Source organism: Nipponia nippon, unplaced genomic scaffold (genome assembly GCF_047370975.1).
Source record: "Nipponia nippon isolate SJK-2023a ecotype South Korea unplaced genomic scaffold, ASM4737097v1 scaffold_15, whole genome shotgun sequence".
Taxonomy (NCBI): Eukaryota; Metazoa; Chordata; class Aves; order Pelecaniformes; family Threskiornithidae; genus Nipponia; species Nipponia nippon.
Window position 1 is genome coordinate 6042741 of NW_028262331.1, and position 14007 is coordinate 6056747.

Below are 14007 nucleotides of genomic sequence, written 5' to 3' on the forward strand. Positions count from 1 at the left end.
TATTGGAGGGGGATTTATCTCGGCTCCAAGAGATTCTGCCAGCAGCCCAGCTCTTAGAAATCATTGAGGCTTGTGGCTGTGAGCGTGGTATGTGCTACTTCAGTAATCTTGCAGGCTTTCATTTGGTTTCTATAGAAAAACAAAGCAATTTTGACGTTGGTTGGTTGTCCTTCCTCACTCCAACTTGAGAGCTGTTCTGGTTGGGGCACTCTTTCATCAGTTTGCGGAGCACTGCAGTCCCCAGGGATGTCCACCTTCAAACAGCAATGTGTTTACAAGGGATGGGGTGAGCTGAGATGTATTTTGCTACAGGGAAATTTTGTTAGAGGGACTGCTCTGCTGTGCGTGTGCCCACGTGACTGCTCACTTTCCAAGGGACTCTTGGGCTAAAAATCAATACTGCATACTTCAAAGTGGATGTTTTGCTCTTCCTAGAAAAATCACACTTCAAAATGTCTAAAGAAAAGAAAAATAAACCTTAATTTGCTTTTCCTTAAATTCTGCAGCTCTTAAAGGCTCGCTAGTTGCAGGCTTTGACAGGGCTGGACTGCGTGTTACAATCAGTGACTGGTGCTGTAGGTTCTGTAGAGTAGAGTTGGCTTAGGACAGATTTACCCCAACTACCCCTTAAGGCCACTTGTTAAAACATTTAGTGAAAGGTGTTAAGAAATTGGTAAGAGATGAAACTGCAAGCTCTGAAGCATCTGTCTTGCAAGGACTTTGAGCGGGGTTCCCACTGTGAGCAATGTCAGTCTGCGTGGAGCCAGGTCCACGGTCAGTCTCCATGAAATGGAAGGGTCTTCCAGGTCACAGGCCTCAAATCTCTTCTTGGGCAGGAGAAGAGATCAGAGTAGGACATTGTCAGATTGCCATTTCGCTGCCTCTGTAGTGGCATAGTACCTGTAAAGCCATGCTAAAGACGGAGAGGTATCATAAAAAAATATTATACCAATCATATAATTTTATATGATACCCCTTCTTACTCTAATACCAATTGTATTGGATTTTTTTCTGTTTGGTGTGAATTTCAGGGGAGAGTCTTATGGTCTTTAGTGCCAGTTTGCAAAGACGGAGCAAATGCCGGTTTATAGTGTTTCCTCTCTTAGCTGATCCCCGTGCCAGCATTGCCACCGTTTGCACTTGTAGGCTGTGTTTGTAAGATACCACAGCTAGAGTCACGAGGGCCAGAAATCATCAAGAGGTTTTAGTCCCTGCCTGTCCTAAATTCAGCTCTACAAGTCTTGAGGTTTATCCTTGAGATTTTTACCCGTTCTCAAAAAACTGATTCCAGTAACTTAAATGCCATTTCATTCCTCCTCCTCCTGCCCAGCCTTCAAGTGCTCTGAAAGTGAAGGGGACTATTAGCTCACTTGAATTGAAAAATCCACCTACGTTGCTGTTGTTTGTGCCCTACGATGTTTGTCTCGATCCCGAATGCTTTACGAATGTTCTGATGGTGACTGCCTAGGCAGTGTCGTGAGCAGTCTGCTTCTCACATTAATCACCAGCTGTGTAATGAGGCTTCATATGTGCTCTGCTAATAGCCAAATCGCTATCCTTATTTGAGACTCTGTAGTGCTGGAGTTAGTTGCTCCTGTGATGTCCTGCCTCACTGTGCTATTCGGGAATAGACCTCCCTGAATTATTTGCCTCTAACTCCAGTTCTGGTTTCTGGAGCATGCCAGTGTCCAGTCCTTGTTATCCTACAGTGCCTGTGGCTGGGAATTTTGAACTAATTAATGTGAAAGCTGCATTAGCAACAGCTGGATTTCTCTTTATAGCTGTATCTTCATATGTTGCTAGTGACCTCACCCCAAAAAATAGTGAACGTCTTGCTGGTGTGAGCTGCTTTTTGCCGCTGTTCTTGCAGCGTGATTGACAGCATGGCTTTCTCCTGCCTTCTAGCTTCCCTAGACACCTTCCAGCAGTCCCTGTCAAAACTCCCAGGTCTGGTTGCCACAGCTTGGGCAAGTTCAAGAGAGGTCATTTGGTGGCCTGTTTCAACTGCTAGCCAGCAAGAGAGGGATATAAGTAGTAATGCAGGCAATGTTCTTAAGGTCTCTTGTATGGTGATCCAGCCATCTACTGGCACGGTCACTTCAACCGTTGCTTTTTGCAGGACCTGGAGTCAGCTGGTATCTCCTGTAATACACAAGCTCTTGTCAACCTGTAGGTTGTTTCTGGACACGCATATTGAGTTGGTAGCTGTTGTCCGTCTATTTTCCCCCTCTGGGCCTTTTCTCATATGCATGCCTCATTCTTCAGTGTGTGGTGTGGGCTGGGAAGGAGTGTTTCTTCAGCTTGTTTTAATTGTATTCTTCTGTTCCTCTCTCTAGCAATCTGCGGAGCGCTGTGTGAGCACACTGCTAGACCTCATCCAGACCAAGGTCAACTATGTGGTCCAGGAGGCCATTGTTGTCATCAGAGACATCTTCCGCAAGTACCCCAACAAGTATGTGAAAGTAGTATGAGGTTTTTTGAAGCCCCTGGCTGCTAGCATCAGAATAGAGCAATGTAAAGCTCACTCAGCATAGCTGACCAGGGCTCTGAAACAAAGGTGGCTGTTCTTGTGAAAAGCAGTGTCCATTCTGATTCTAGCTTCTAGTATGGTAGGATTCAGATGTTGGCTCTAGATGAGGTATCAGCCTGACGCATTATTAGTTTGAATTGAAAGCTTTTCCTTCCCCACCGTTCCACATTGATGCTGAGTATAAGCCTTAATCAAAAGCTAGTAAAGCTCTCGCAGAGAATGCCAGAAGGAAAATTTGACCAAGTTTACAGCATCAGGCTTCTGGTTTTGCTCATCTCCTCAAGAAGGCTTATATACAAAGCCATGAAAGTTCGTGGCTCTCGTGGTCTGAGATCCCAGTCAGATTGTGTTGAACAAAACACTGCTGGCTTTCTCCATCGAGTGTCCTCTCTGGCTTGGGCAGTACTCAGCTTCTTTTGAGCTGTTTCTGCAATAAGGTTTTGTCTCTTCAGCTACTGTACAGCAGCAATGTCATTCAGCAGAGACTTCATCATCACCTAAAAAGTAATATGGGACACCTGCAGGCCTCTCTGGTAATTTCTGCTGTCAGTTGCAAGATAGATTGCCTGCTTATGACAGGGATACCCCCTAATGGGAATAGGGGAAGCTAAATAATTAGTGTGGGGTATTGTCTGTTTTACAGCAAAGCCTTCGGGGAGCTGTAATATCTACGTTTAGAGTTACCAGTCTGAAAACACCAGTGAGGCTGCAGGATCTGATACAGACTTGTGGTTTGAACTGTTGGATCAAATGTTCCCTTTAGCAAAACAGAGAGGGAGGCAGCTTTGTCTTGAATTCTACATCTGGGTGGTCTTGCTGATTAACGAAACTGCAAAGCTCTTGAGGACCCTGTGAGATCTTAGTGCTCAGCTTGGAAAAAGAAAAAGCCTAGGAATATCTTCTGTAGTTGATTGAAAATGCTGCTTGTTGCATGGAAATACAAGATATTGTAATTCAGTGCAGGATTCTCTGCAGAATGATGTGGGCAGAGAGGGAGTAACACAAGCTGAATTCACCCCAGTAACCCACCTGTACTCTCACACATCAGGTATGAAAGCATCATTGCCACTCTGTGCGAGAACCTAGATTCCCTGGATGAACCAGATGCCAGAGCTGCCATGATCTGGATAGTGGGCGAATATGCAGAAAGAATTGACAATGCAGATGAGCTGTTGGAGAGTTTTTTGGAGGGCTTCCATGATGAAAGTACTCAGGTAAAATTGTGTTGTGCATCTTACCTGTAGTGTTTTGCGCAGTGTATTATGGGACAGACAGTAAATATTATTGCAGTGGTCAGAAAATAACTCCCAATGAAAACTTCAATGTTTGGCTAAAATAAAACTCTTGGGAGTCTGTAGACTTGCTCTGTTGTCTGTATCTCCCAAACATCTCTTCTTGGAAGGATAAGACAGAACAGGAGGGATTTCTAGATATTGCATACTTCTTGGGGAATAGCCCTACTAGGGACCAGAACATACAGAAGAATAGTGATGAGATGCATAAAAGTATGACATAAATCTCAGTGTGCTGTTCAGGGACTTGTCTGTGAAAGTGTTTTGCAACAGGCAAGAGTCAGAGTCTCATTGTATTTCACTGGCGAAGAATAGTGTAATGCTGTTACAAAGTGTTGGACTTGAGTTTCATATCAGTAAACGACATTGAGACTTTGGAGACATTGCTAAAGCATGGATGAGTTTTCTAATCTCTACTGTGTCCCTTTCTCTTAGGTGCAGCTCACCCTACTGACTGCTATAGTGAAGCTGTTCTTAAAAAAGCCTTCCGAGACACAGGAGCTGGTTCAGCAGGTCCTCAGCCTGGCCACACAGGTAAGCCAAGATATCCAGTGAACCAGAGCCCTCCAAACACTGTGTTGGCCTGCCGTGTGGTGTCTCCCATCTGCCAGGCTGATCAGCTTTGCAGTAGAGGATTCAAGCATGTTCCACTCTCTCCCAAAGAGACTCCATTTAAGAGCTGCTCTGTGCCTGTTACCATGCCATCTGCTCTCTCCTTCTTAGCTCTCACTTCATCCTAATTCCTTCCCCATTCCCTCACCACGTGAGAAGTTAGGGGCAGGGTAGAATTACGAAGAAACCAAAATGCTTTCTCCTTGAAGGTGGCTTGCAGTTAAAACATCTGGAGCTATGACAGAGGGAAAGGGCCTGGCAAAGACTTTGGTCTGTGAACAGCAAAGCTTAAGCAGTGCTATGACAAAGAAAGATCCAAGGTTTGGGTTTTTTCCTTTGTACTTGGATGCTGTCAACCAATGTGGCAGCTTTGCTGGAGGCTGTAACAGTGGGTTAAGATCCCGGATTCATTGTGCGTAAGGTGCTGAGTTATGAGCTCAGATCACTGCAGGCAGGGCTGGGCTTGAGCTGGCAGACAGAAGTGCTCTAGTTCTGGAGGACATAAGTGGAGATGTCCTGGTGGCAGGAGTGGGTAAAACCTTAGCTGATCCTCCTACACTCCCTGGCTATAATGACTGGGGTAAATGTGTGATGGCGTAGTCCAAAAAGAGCAGCTCCTCTCCAGACCTGCTGTGTCAAGTGATGAAGCTAGTCTCCCAGCTGTTCTGAATGGCCTGCGATTTGTTCCTGAGCAGAAAACCTGAAGTCAATCATCAGCTGGTCTTTTTGGTCCTCTTTGCTGCAAGAAGTCATGGTTGTGGACTTATTAGTACTTAAAACTTTTATTCATCCCTTTGGGGTGTTGCACTGGTCAGTGGCAAGAAGTCTGTGGCCCGCTTTTCTTGCTTCAAAACCTGCTATTAGGCAGGCTCTCAGCTCCTCTTTAGAGAGAGGTGGGCCAAGGGCTTGCTATATCATTTGTCTAAGTCAACAGAAGAAAGGTACTAAGTGTTAAAACCCACTATGCTGAGTCACAAAATGCTTAATGGCACCCTAGGAATATAATAGGCGTCTGTTTTTTCTGTTTGTCACAAATGTTGATTCAGTCTGGCTTCTTGTATTTTATATGAATAATAAGTCAATGTAGGATAACTGGCTGTAAAACACTAAAAAGCCTTATACTTCAAGGTCTGATTTCTAGGTAGAGATACTTTTTCACTTGAGTGGGAGAGTAATTACACGTGCGTTTCTTTCCCCAGCTTAGGTATTGTTGTTGCACTTTGAGTGTCTCTTAGGGTATGTCTGCACAGCAAACTGCAGGTGTGAGTGTAGCAGGAGCCAGCTTAATTCAGCCAACACTGGTAAAAATAGCAGTGAAGCAGCTGGGGATGGGAGGGACACAGATGTGTAGCAGCGATCAAGGTCCCTGGCAAGCACATAACCTAATGGATGGCACAGAGCCTCTTTGTCTCCATTGCTGTTGTCTGTCTGGCATGGTGGGTAACTAAGCATGGGTTGTTCAGTATGCACCACAGGGGTGTATGCAGACCCCGGAGAGTGGAGAACTGGGAGAAATGTGGCAAGGGAAGATCTGAGCCTCTTGTTACAGTAGATTTACTAAAGTTTCAAGTCTGTTTATTTGGCTGTGAGAAGAAACAGTCAGTCTTGAATCTGTATGGGCCTGCAAGTAGATAGGAGCATGTGGTCTTTCTTGTCTGGCCTTGCAGAAGCCCTGCCCGATCTTGAACTGCCCACTGCAGGCAGGATGCGGAGATTCTTGTAGGAATTGTTAAGGGTGTAGGGTGTAAAGAGTCCACGACGCCACCATCAAACTGAAAAACAGCACTGCAGAGAAATGTCAGTTGACCCAGACATTGTATCTAGGTCCTTACAAGCAAAATGAGCTTAGCATGCTCAGTCTCATTACAAATAGAGGTTTTGCTGTGTGCCTGAGAATGTCTTGAGACAGAGGGCAGAGAGGCAGGTTGCAGCAGGTCAGCAGCAGCATGAATGAGACCACAGAAGAGGAAAAGAAGTGCCAAGGAGGAAGGCTAATGAGGTGTACAATATGTTGCCAGATTTTTACAGGGGAAAAAAACCTCAGAAACATTTACCCTGTTGTTCTGCTGATGTGGGGATTAAAAATCCCAGTTCTTGTTTCCATGAACAGTTCAAACATGTTGCACTACGACATAAAACCACACCACCTCCCTTTCCCTAGAACATTAGCTGCAAACTATCACCGCTCACAGATGGGCAGAGCTGTTCGAAAGGAGAGAAATAATTAGCGCTTCATGCAGAGGCAGAAGTATCTGCAGTAAAACAAGGGTATTATTGACAGCTGGAGAACTGATGAAGTATCCTAACTGTGTATCATTAGCATCTTTCCATACTTCATTAGATAACTAAAAGGCAGGATAAATAAGATCTCTCTTGGTATGAAGAATACGGCTTAAGATCCATCCTGTAGCTCTGAAGGGTCTTTTTGTCCAGCAGTGCCCTTGGGTAAGTCTCATATTTCCAGGAATCTTGGATCATTCTGTTACAATGTGCAGTATTGCATGTCTGCTATTAGTATGTGACAGAGTCGTTTCGACTCACGTTCTTTTCTCCTGTCTGCACGCCCTTGGAGTTCTCCTAATACTTACTGTTATGTTAAGTGGCAGGAGAGTTTGGAAACCAGTTGATAGCTCTGTGGGTTGGAGCAATTTTGGGATGTAAATCCCGGGCTTTTTGCTTCCTGACCAGCTGAGCAGGAAGCTAGGCATTAATACGTTGGTTCTCAGTTTTAATTTTGGGATGTTCATCACAACAAGCAGTTTGTAACATCATTCTGAAATAGGTGACTGTGTCGCTACAGGATGGTTGGGGATTTTTAATCCAGAAGAATCACTGCTAGAAAAATTAAGTGATTACAAGTGTTAGTCCCCTTCAAACCTGTGACTGATGTACTGCTTTGTCTCAGGATTCTGACAACCCAGACCTGCGGGATCGTGGTTACATCTACTGGCGCCTTCTTTCCACGGATCCAGTGACTGCCAAAGAAGTGGTCCTCTCAGAAAAGCCACTTATTTCTGAAGAGACCGATCTGATTGAACCGACTCTACTAGATGAATTGATCTGCCATATTGGGTCTCTGGCTTCTGTGTACCACAAACCACCCAACGCTTTTGTGGAGGGGAGCCATGGGATCCACCGCAAACACTTGCCAATTCACCATGGAAGGTAAGCTGAGGCAGCTGTGGTGATAGAGGACAGAATTGGTTGTTTCTTTCTAGCAAACAGTCCAAAAGATGCAAGGATTTTTTATAACACTATAGTGGTTTTTTTATCAATTGTGTAGGGGCTTCAGCTTTTGCTTCAGCAACAGCACAGCTTTACAAGCCTCATTTGTGTAGGGTAATACCAGTTTCCTGGAACTGGCAAGTACAGGGATCCTTTGCTGTTGGAATATGAAATGGGGAAGGACTGGTAAAACTACCTTTCTCACTTGGTGCCTATAAAGCAAGGGGAGTGTAAAAGCCATCTAAGCCCCATCACTGAAAACTGATTGGGCTTAAAAGATGTCTAGACTGATACAGTTTTGTCTAACCTTTGCGGGGTGGGGGGAAAATGTTTTGGCTTATTGTCTGGAGCTTTAATGCTTCCCCGTGATCACAGTCCTAGAAGTGGGTTAGATCTGCAAGAGCAGGCAGTACAGTAGTCCTGGGCTGCGGCGGTGTTGCGTTGAGCCTGTTCCCGTGGTTCCTCATTCAGGTAAGCAGTGCTATTTGCACTAATGGTATTAATTACAAATATAAGTGTACTTTACAGTAGGAGGCAGAGTATCCAGGCTTACCTCTTAATAATATTCCCAAAGTGACATTTGGAGTGCTATTTTTTTGCTGTTGCGCTGATAAATCAGTGTGCGATGCTGCTCCTTTTCTATTTTCTGACACCACTTCTGCTATTCTTAGCAACTAAAGCTATTTCTGTAATGACTAGCTTTGGGAAGCCGAGTTGTTTTCTCGCTGCCTATGAAATTAAGTCTGGCTGCGTTGACCCAGGACCAGCAATCACAAGTCTACTAGTCAATCAAGAAAAGCAGTGGCCACTCTCCACAGCTACCTCTCCTAGTCAAAGATTTGCCTCAAATAGCAAAATGAGCTGGGGTGGGGGTAGCTTTGGTCTCCAGTGTTACCAGTCTTCCTCTACACTGTTGTTTCAGGTCACCACAGAAAGTAATGTTTTAGGGGGTTTTAGTCAGCTTGAGGAATTCAGCTTTTGCAAGGAGTGCTCTTTTCACTAGCTTCTTGTGTATACTGTGTACGTGGCTTGACTCTCTTGGCTCATGATCAGACCGTCTGCTGACCTCAAATCTTTTCTGACAATAGCAGTATTGTACATTGCCCTGGTGGTGCTTACTACTAAATTACCCGTTACTTCAACATAAAACCTTCAGGCCTCAATCAGCAGTGGCAAGCTGAGGAAGCCAGAGCTGGGGGGAAGGTCTGAAGGGTGCTCAGCAGAGCATGCTGCATACTGACGCAGTGCTCTAACCCATTTGGTAAATTAAAAAAAATGAGTGCTGTTACTTAATGGCATACCAGGCTTCTCCGACGTGAGCTCACCACATAAAGAGGCCCTATTATTGTGGTTTTCTGCTTTACTGTTAGCAAAAGGACAGTAAAATCTCACAAACTGATGCCGAGGCCTCCTTGTGCCATCTCACAGCATACCAAATTGCCACTTTCAGCCGTGAGAATTACAGTGAGTAGCTCTGCAGGAGTGTGGTTGTGGGGAGCCTGAATTTGTGCATCCAGTATGATTTTACTGATTACTAAGAAATTGGTTTGCCTCTTTCTAGTGCTAAATGTGCATGAAAAGATACATGAAAATCTGTCAGTTTAAGGCGAGTTAAGGGTGTCCAGTGAAAGATAACCTTCACCTAGCTAGCTGGAGTTATCTTCGTTACTTCTGCACTCCGGTAGCGACCATTCTGGTGGCTGACCCATTTGCTAGAGACTAAGGTTTTCCTTCAGATTGCGCAATGAGATAGAGGTGGAAGCATGGAGATGTCCACAATGAATGTGGCTTAAGAGAGTCAAGATTAACATTGCCTTGAGTAGATGGGCAGAAGTAGCTAGATGAGTGGTGCTTTCCTGGGTATAAACCTAGGAGGAGTTAGTAATGGTTGGCAGAAGACGCTACACTGCATTTTGATTCATTTCATTTTCATTCAAAGCAGTGTAGGACAGGTTCCTTTCAGCTGTCAGCTGATGGAAAGACCCATTGAACAGCTCACAGATGGTAAAATGTTCCTGCCTCTTCAATGAGTCCAAGTGTCATAGAGTTGCAGATGAATCCTAAAGGGGAGGGGAGAAATCTCCTGATTGCTTGGCAGTGTTTCCTCATGTGGTGGCTCCCACCACCCCTGCTCAGCTATAATGCAGCTGGGAAATTTGGGGAGATGTTTACAGGGCTCCTGGGAGAGGAGGAGTCTGGTTAGACTCTGGCAGGAGTCCCCATTCCCACACAGGTGGCTGCAGGAAATTTTTGATTCTGGTTCAGACTGTGCATCCCTTGTGACACCCAACATCTGGGAACCGCTGGAGGCTGAACTCTTAGGAGGGCCAAATCTCCAACTCACATGGGCAAACCCAGCTGCTTGCCACTGCCCAAGATTATAAGGCAGAAAGCTCTCATCACGTCTTTTTGCCCTTTTTACCCACATATTCTATATTCATGTTTTTTCTTTCAAAGAAAATGTAAGTTGTTTATACAAATCTCTTTAAAGAGAGATTCTGTACAGGAATTGGAAGGCTTGGTGTTTTGTTTTTTAATACAAACTGACTTAGCTTTGTCCTTTCCTAATTCCTGGTTGGGCTGTGGTGTAACTGCAGTTACACAAGACCTTGAAGGATTGCTTTATCTCCATCAGAAGAAGGATGAGTAAGTGCTGAAGAGGTGTAGTGTTACAGGGATTATATACTGGGAACGAACCAAGTGTGTGCACTACCGGCTTGTAATGTGCCTCTGCTCATACACGCTGTTCTTCCCAGTTCTCAGGTGGGGGTGGGAGTGGATCACGGTAACCACTTGCTCTTCAAAAATGTTTTAGTTAGCTGTTCGGCATACTCAGAAGTCTCCCTGCTGAAGGCAGAAGCAGAAAGGACAACTAATATTAGTACTATTAGGGGTCTAAAGCTTTTAATGCAAAGAAGCTTTCAACCCTTTCTGTCGCTGCCTGGTAACTAATTCATTCTGCAGTCCTTATGCTACATCTTTTCCTCTTGGCACTGAAGCTGGGAGCAGCTTATACTCTGTTGCTAAAGCTTTTCCCCTCAGTAACTGAATAAGGATAAGGATGAGAATTGTGGCTACCCCAAATCAGGAGCTGCAATCCTTACAAAAGAGCCCCACTGTTAAACACCTTGTCAGGATGCTAATTCCCATGGCATTTGTGTGCAATTTACCTGTTGGCTGCATCTGCAGTAATATGAGCTAGAAATAATTTTGTCAGTTACTGCTGGCAACAGGACACAAAATAGATTTTAAGTTATCTAAAATATTAGCATCTCTGGATTTAAAGAATAAATACATTGTAATGAGATCTCCAGGAGCTACAGTCAGTCTTTTTTTTTTTTTTTTCCCCTCTCCTTGTTGTAAAATTCAGTGGCAAGTGAATATAAAAAGTAGCCAGACTGCATATGATGAGAAATTTTGGAAGCTGTATAATGAGCATTTCTAGACTAGTAATTAGCATGCCTGCTAACTCAGAGAAAAGGAAATTATTGATAGAAGGGAGGAATCAATTTTAGATTGAGGTTTTTAGTTAGAAAAGAGTTGTGGAGCTTGGCTCTGGTCAGTAGGAGGTGGTTAATCCTGGTCTGTGGGGCATGGGTGAGTTCGCACTGGTTAGAGTGAGGGCTCAAGGGTTTTATCAGTGTTAGGTCTCTGAGGAAATGTGGATTTTTTATTTTTTTTTTCCCCCATGTAGTTCATGTAGAACATGTAGTTCTCCAGGCCCAGTGGGCTGAAAATCATCTCTCTTGGTTTCTTCTGAGCTGGGAAATAATTATTTTCAGCACTGTAGTCCATGTAGTACTCATGGCTTATGGTTTTGGAGGGGTCTGCAGTTCTCAAGGTGGGCAGATTGAAGATTCCCTTTTCTGAACTGAAAACCATGCAGGATGCATGGAAAGTCTTCGTGCTCAAAGCATGTGTTGAAGAACCACTTGCCATAGCACACTGCCTTCTACGTGGCAGTGGTCAGACCAGCTGCTAGGATGAGCTTTTAACTGACTAGTGCTCGTGAGCTACTTCTTGCTGTGTTTCCCCATGCGGAGAATCTGAAGCTGGAGACCGAAGGTGACTGATGTTTCTGTCTTCTGCTTCTTGTTCCTCCCACCCATAGCACTGATGCAGGCGATAGCCCCGTGGGCACAACAGCCACTACAAACCTGGAGCAGCCGCAGGTCATTCCATCGCAGGGCGACCTTCTGGGTGACCTTCTCAACCTGGACCTGGGACCCCCAGTGAATGTTCCCCAAGTGTCCTCCATGCAGATGGGTGCTGTGGACCTCCTGGGAGGAGGACTGGACAGCTTGGTAAGCAGCATCCTCTTTAGCTTCAGCTGATACGAAATAATTGGAGCTGTGCTTAACTCTGCAAAGCCTTGATCATTTGTGCTTGTAATGCTTGGATCACTGAGCTCCCAGTGCTGAGTCCTAAAACTCCAAGAAGATTTAACCAGTGGTATTGTACCAACTTTCAGCAGGTTTTTCCTGCTATAAAACAAATGTTGCTGCATGCTGTAGAATCCCCACGGTCAGCGGATATATTTGTTCTGTGCTTTTTCTGTCTGTAGAAAAAAACCCAAAAAGTTGTTTTAAGGATGTAAAGTGTCCCACTGCTTTGTAATTGATTCAGGCTCCCTTTCAGGAAGGCATTTGTTCCACCTGGTTCCCAACCCTACTGAATTTCAGTGCAAATCCTTCTCAGGGCTGCAGGCCATAGCCCTGTGTCATCCCATTTGTATATTCTCCAGAGTATGTCATGGTTTAATATCGGTGACATTTTAATTGCAGTTAGGTCAAGAGGGAAGCACTCTGCGTAGTCCTCCCCATGCCGCAGCTGCTCACGAGGAGGTATTCTAGTACTAACAGGGTCAGGCTCCAGAGTATGAATAATCACACGTTGCTTCTGCTCTGGGGTGTGAGCTGGGCATGAGCTGCAATGAGAGAATCACTTAGCAAGGAGACCGCAGCAGTGGAGAGGAGCTCAATGCTGCGGTCTTATGCTGGCGGCAGCCAGGCATTGAGAAGCAGTGAATGTAATTATCGGCCTGGGAGTTGCTCCCAGGGGCTGGAGCACAGCACGCAGATCCCTGAGACCCTGGTGACTTGCCTACAGGGGGGTAAGAAGCAGCCTAGGTATATTTGCACCATGTAACCTGAGTAAGACTACCCCAGTGAACATAGTGGGGTGTTTTTCAGACCTACAGTAGATTTGTCTTGCTTTGTTTTGAGGTTTGGCTTGTAGTGAGCTGGGCTGGGTTATCTGTGTGCCTGGTTTAGGTGTGCTTTCAGTTCTGAGTCAAGCTCTGAATAATAGAGGTAGGAGGCAGCTGGATGAACCCCAATGCAACAAATCCTTATTTGTCAAAGATTATTTTTTTTTAAGCTGCCATAATCTTACTAAAGCAGACATTAAACACATTTCCAGCTCCAGTGCTTCATGAGCTAATGAACTGGAAACAATCTAACCCTTAATGGCATTGCCGTTCACAGAGGTCAGATGTGCTTCAGCCTCTTGTGCCATCTAAACAACAGTTTGCTTCTTTAGCAGGGAGACTGCTTTTACACTGGGGAGATAGGGGATTAGGGAAATGGCTAAAGCTGGAGTTGCCAAGAAAGCAGACAGAGAGCCCAGAGCAGTGACCTTTGCAGCCTTTGCCCTGCATTGCAAGATATGCCACTAAGAAACTGGGGTTTTTAAATGTGTTAAGGCATTGCAGAAAATGGTGCTATCTGTGGCAGCTCAAGATGGTTAGGAGTTAAATTCCTCTGTCTACACTGTCTTCCAGGCCACTTATAGTAACCCTTTGTTTCTCATTAGTGTCAGAGACAAATAAATGGGCACAGCAGGAGGGCTAAAACTTGGTTTTGGGAAAAGACTTGTCTCGCAGTTGGCATTAATGGGCTTAATTTAGTGACTGCTTTGGCAGTAGAGCTATTAGTTGATATGGTATAGGCTTTTACTTAATATTTTTCTCAAGCCTTAAGTAAATCCACGGGGCTGTGGAGTGTGATCTAACAAAGTGATCATATCTGGATGGGGAGTAGCTGTGCCTCGGGCTGTGTGGGCCAGCACTGTCTGAGCTGAATTACTGGATGGGGTGAGCACTAAAATAAAAATAACTGAATGGCAGTGATTTCCCCCACCCCACCCCGGAATGCTTTCTATTCAAGTGCTGTTGCATCAAATGTCCTGTCTTCTCCTGATCCCTCGCATGTATAAGTGAATCTTTTCCTGGTAAATCTCTGTATTTCTCTGGCTTTTCCTTCCCTAATAAGCCTAATTAGTGTGTGAGTGAATGATCTGTGTCTTTGTTTATTGTTGTGGCATGTGTTTAACAAGTATCAAGCTGAG

General features: G+C 44.8%; 1 protein-coding gene across 3 annotated transcripts in view; it reads left to right on the top strand.

Annotated features, from left to right (window-relative positions):
• The window catches only part of AP2B1 (adaptor related protein complex 2 subunit beta 1), an 80817-nt gene that overhangs the window by 30909 nt on the left and 35901 nt on the right, over window positions 1–14007 (top strand). For all 3 annotated transcript variants that reach the window (XM_087752126.1, XM_087752129.1, XM_087752128.1), the window contains exons 10-14: window positions 2337–2452; window positions 3579–3744; window positions 4258–4356; window positions 7340–7599; window positions 11771–11963. In XM_087752126.1, coding sequence (XP_087608252.1) covers window positions 2337–2452; window positions 3579–3744; window positions 4258–4356; window positions 7340–7599; window positions 11771–11963 — 834 coding nt within the window. The remainder of the gene's footprint in view (window positions 1–2336; window positions 2453–3578; window positions 3745–4257; window positions 4357–7339; window positions 7600–11770; window positions 11964–14007) is intronic.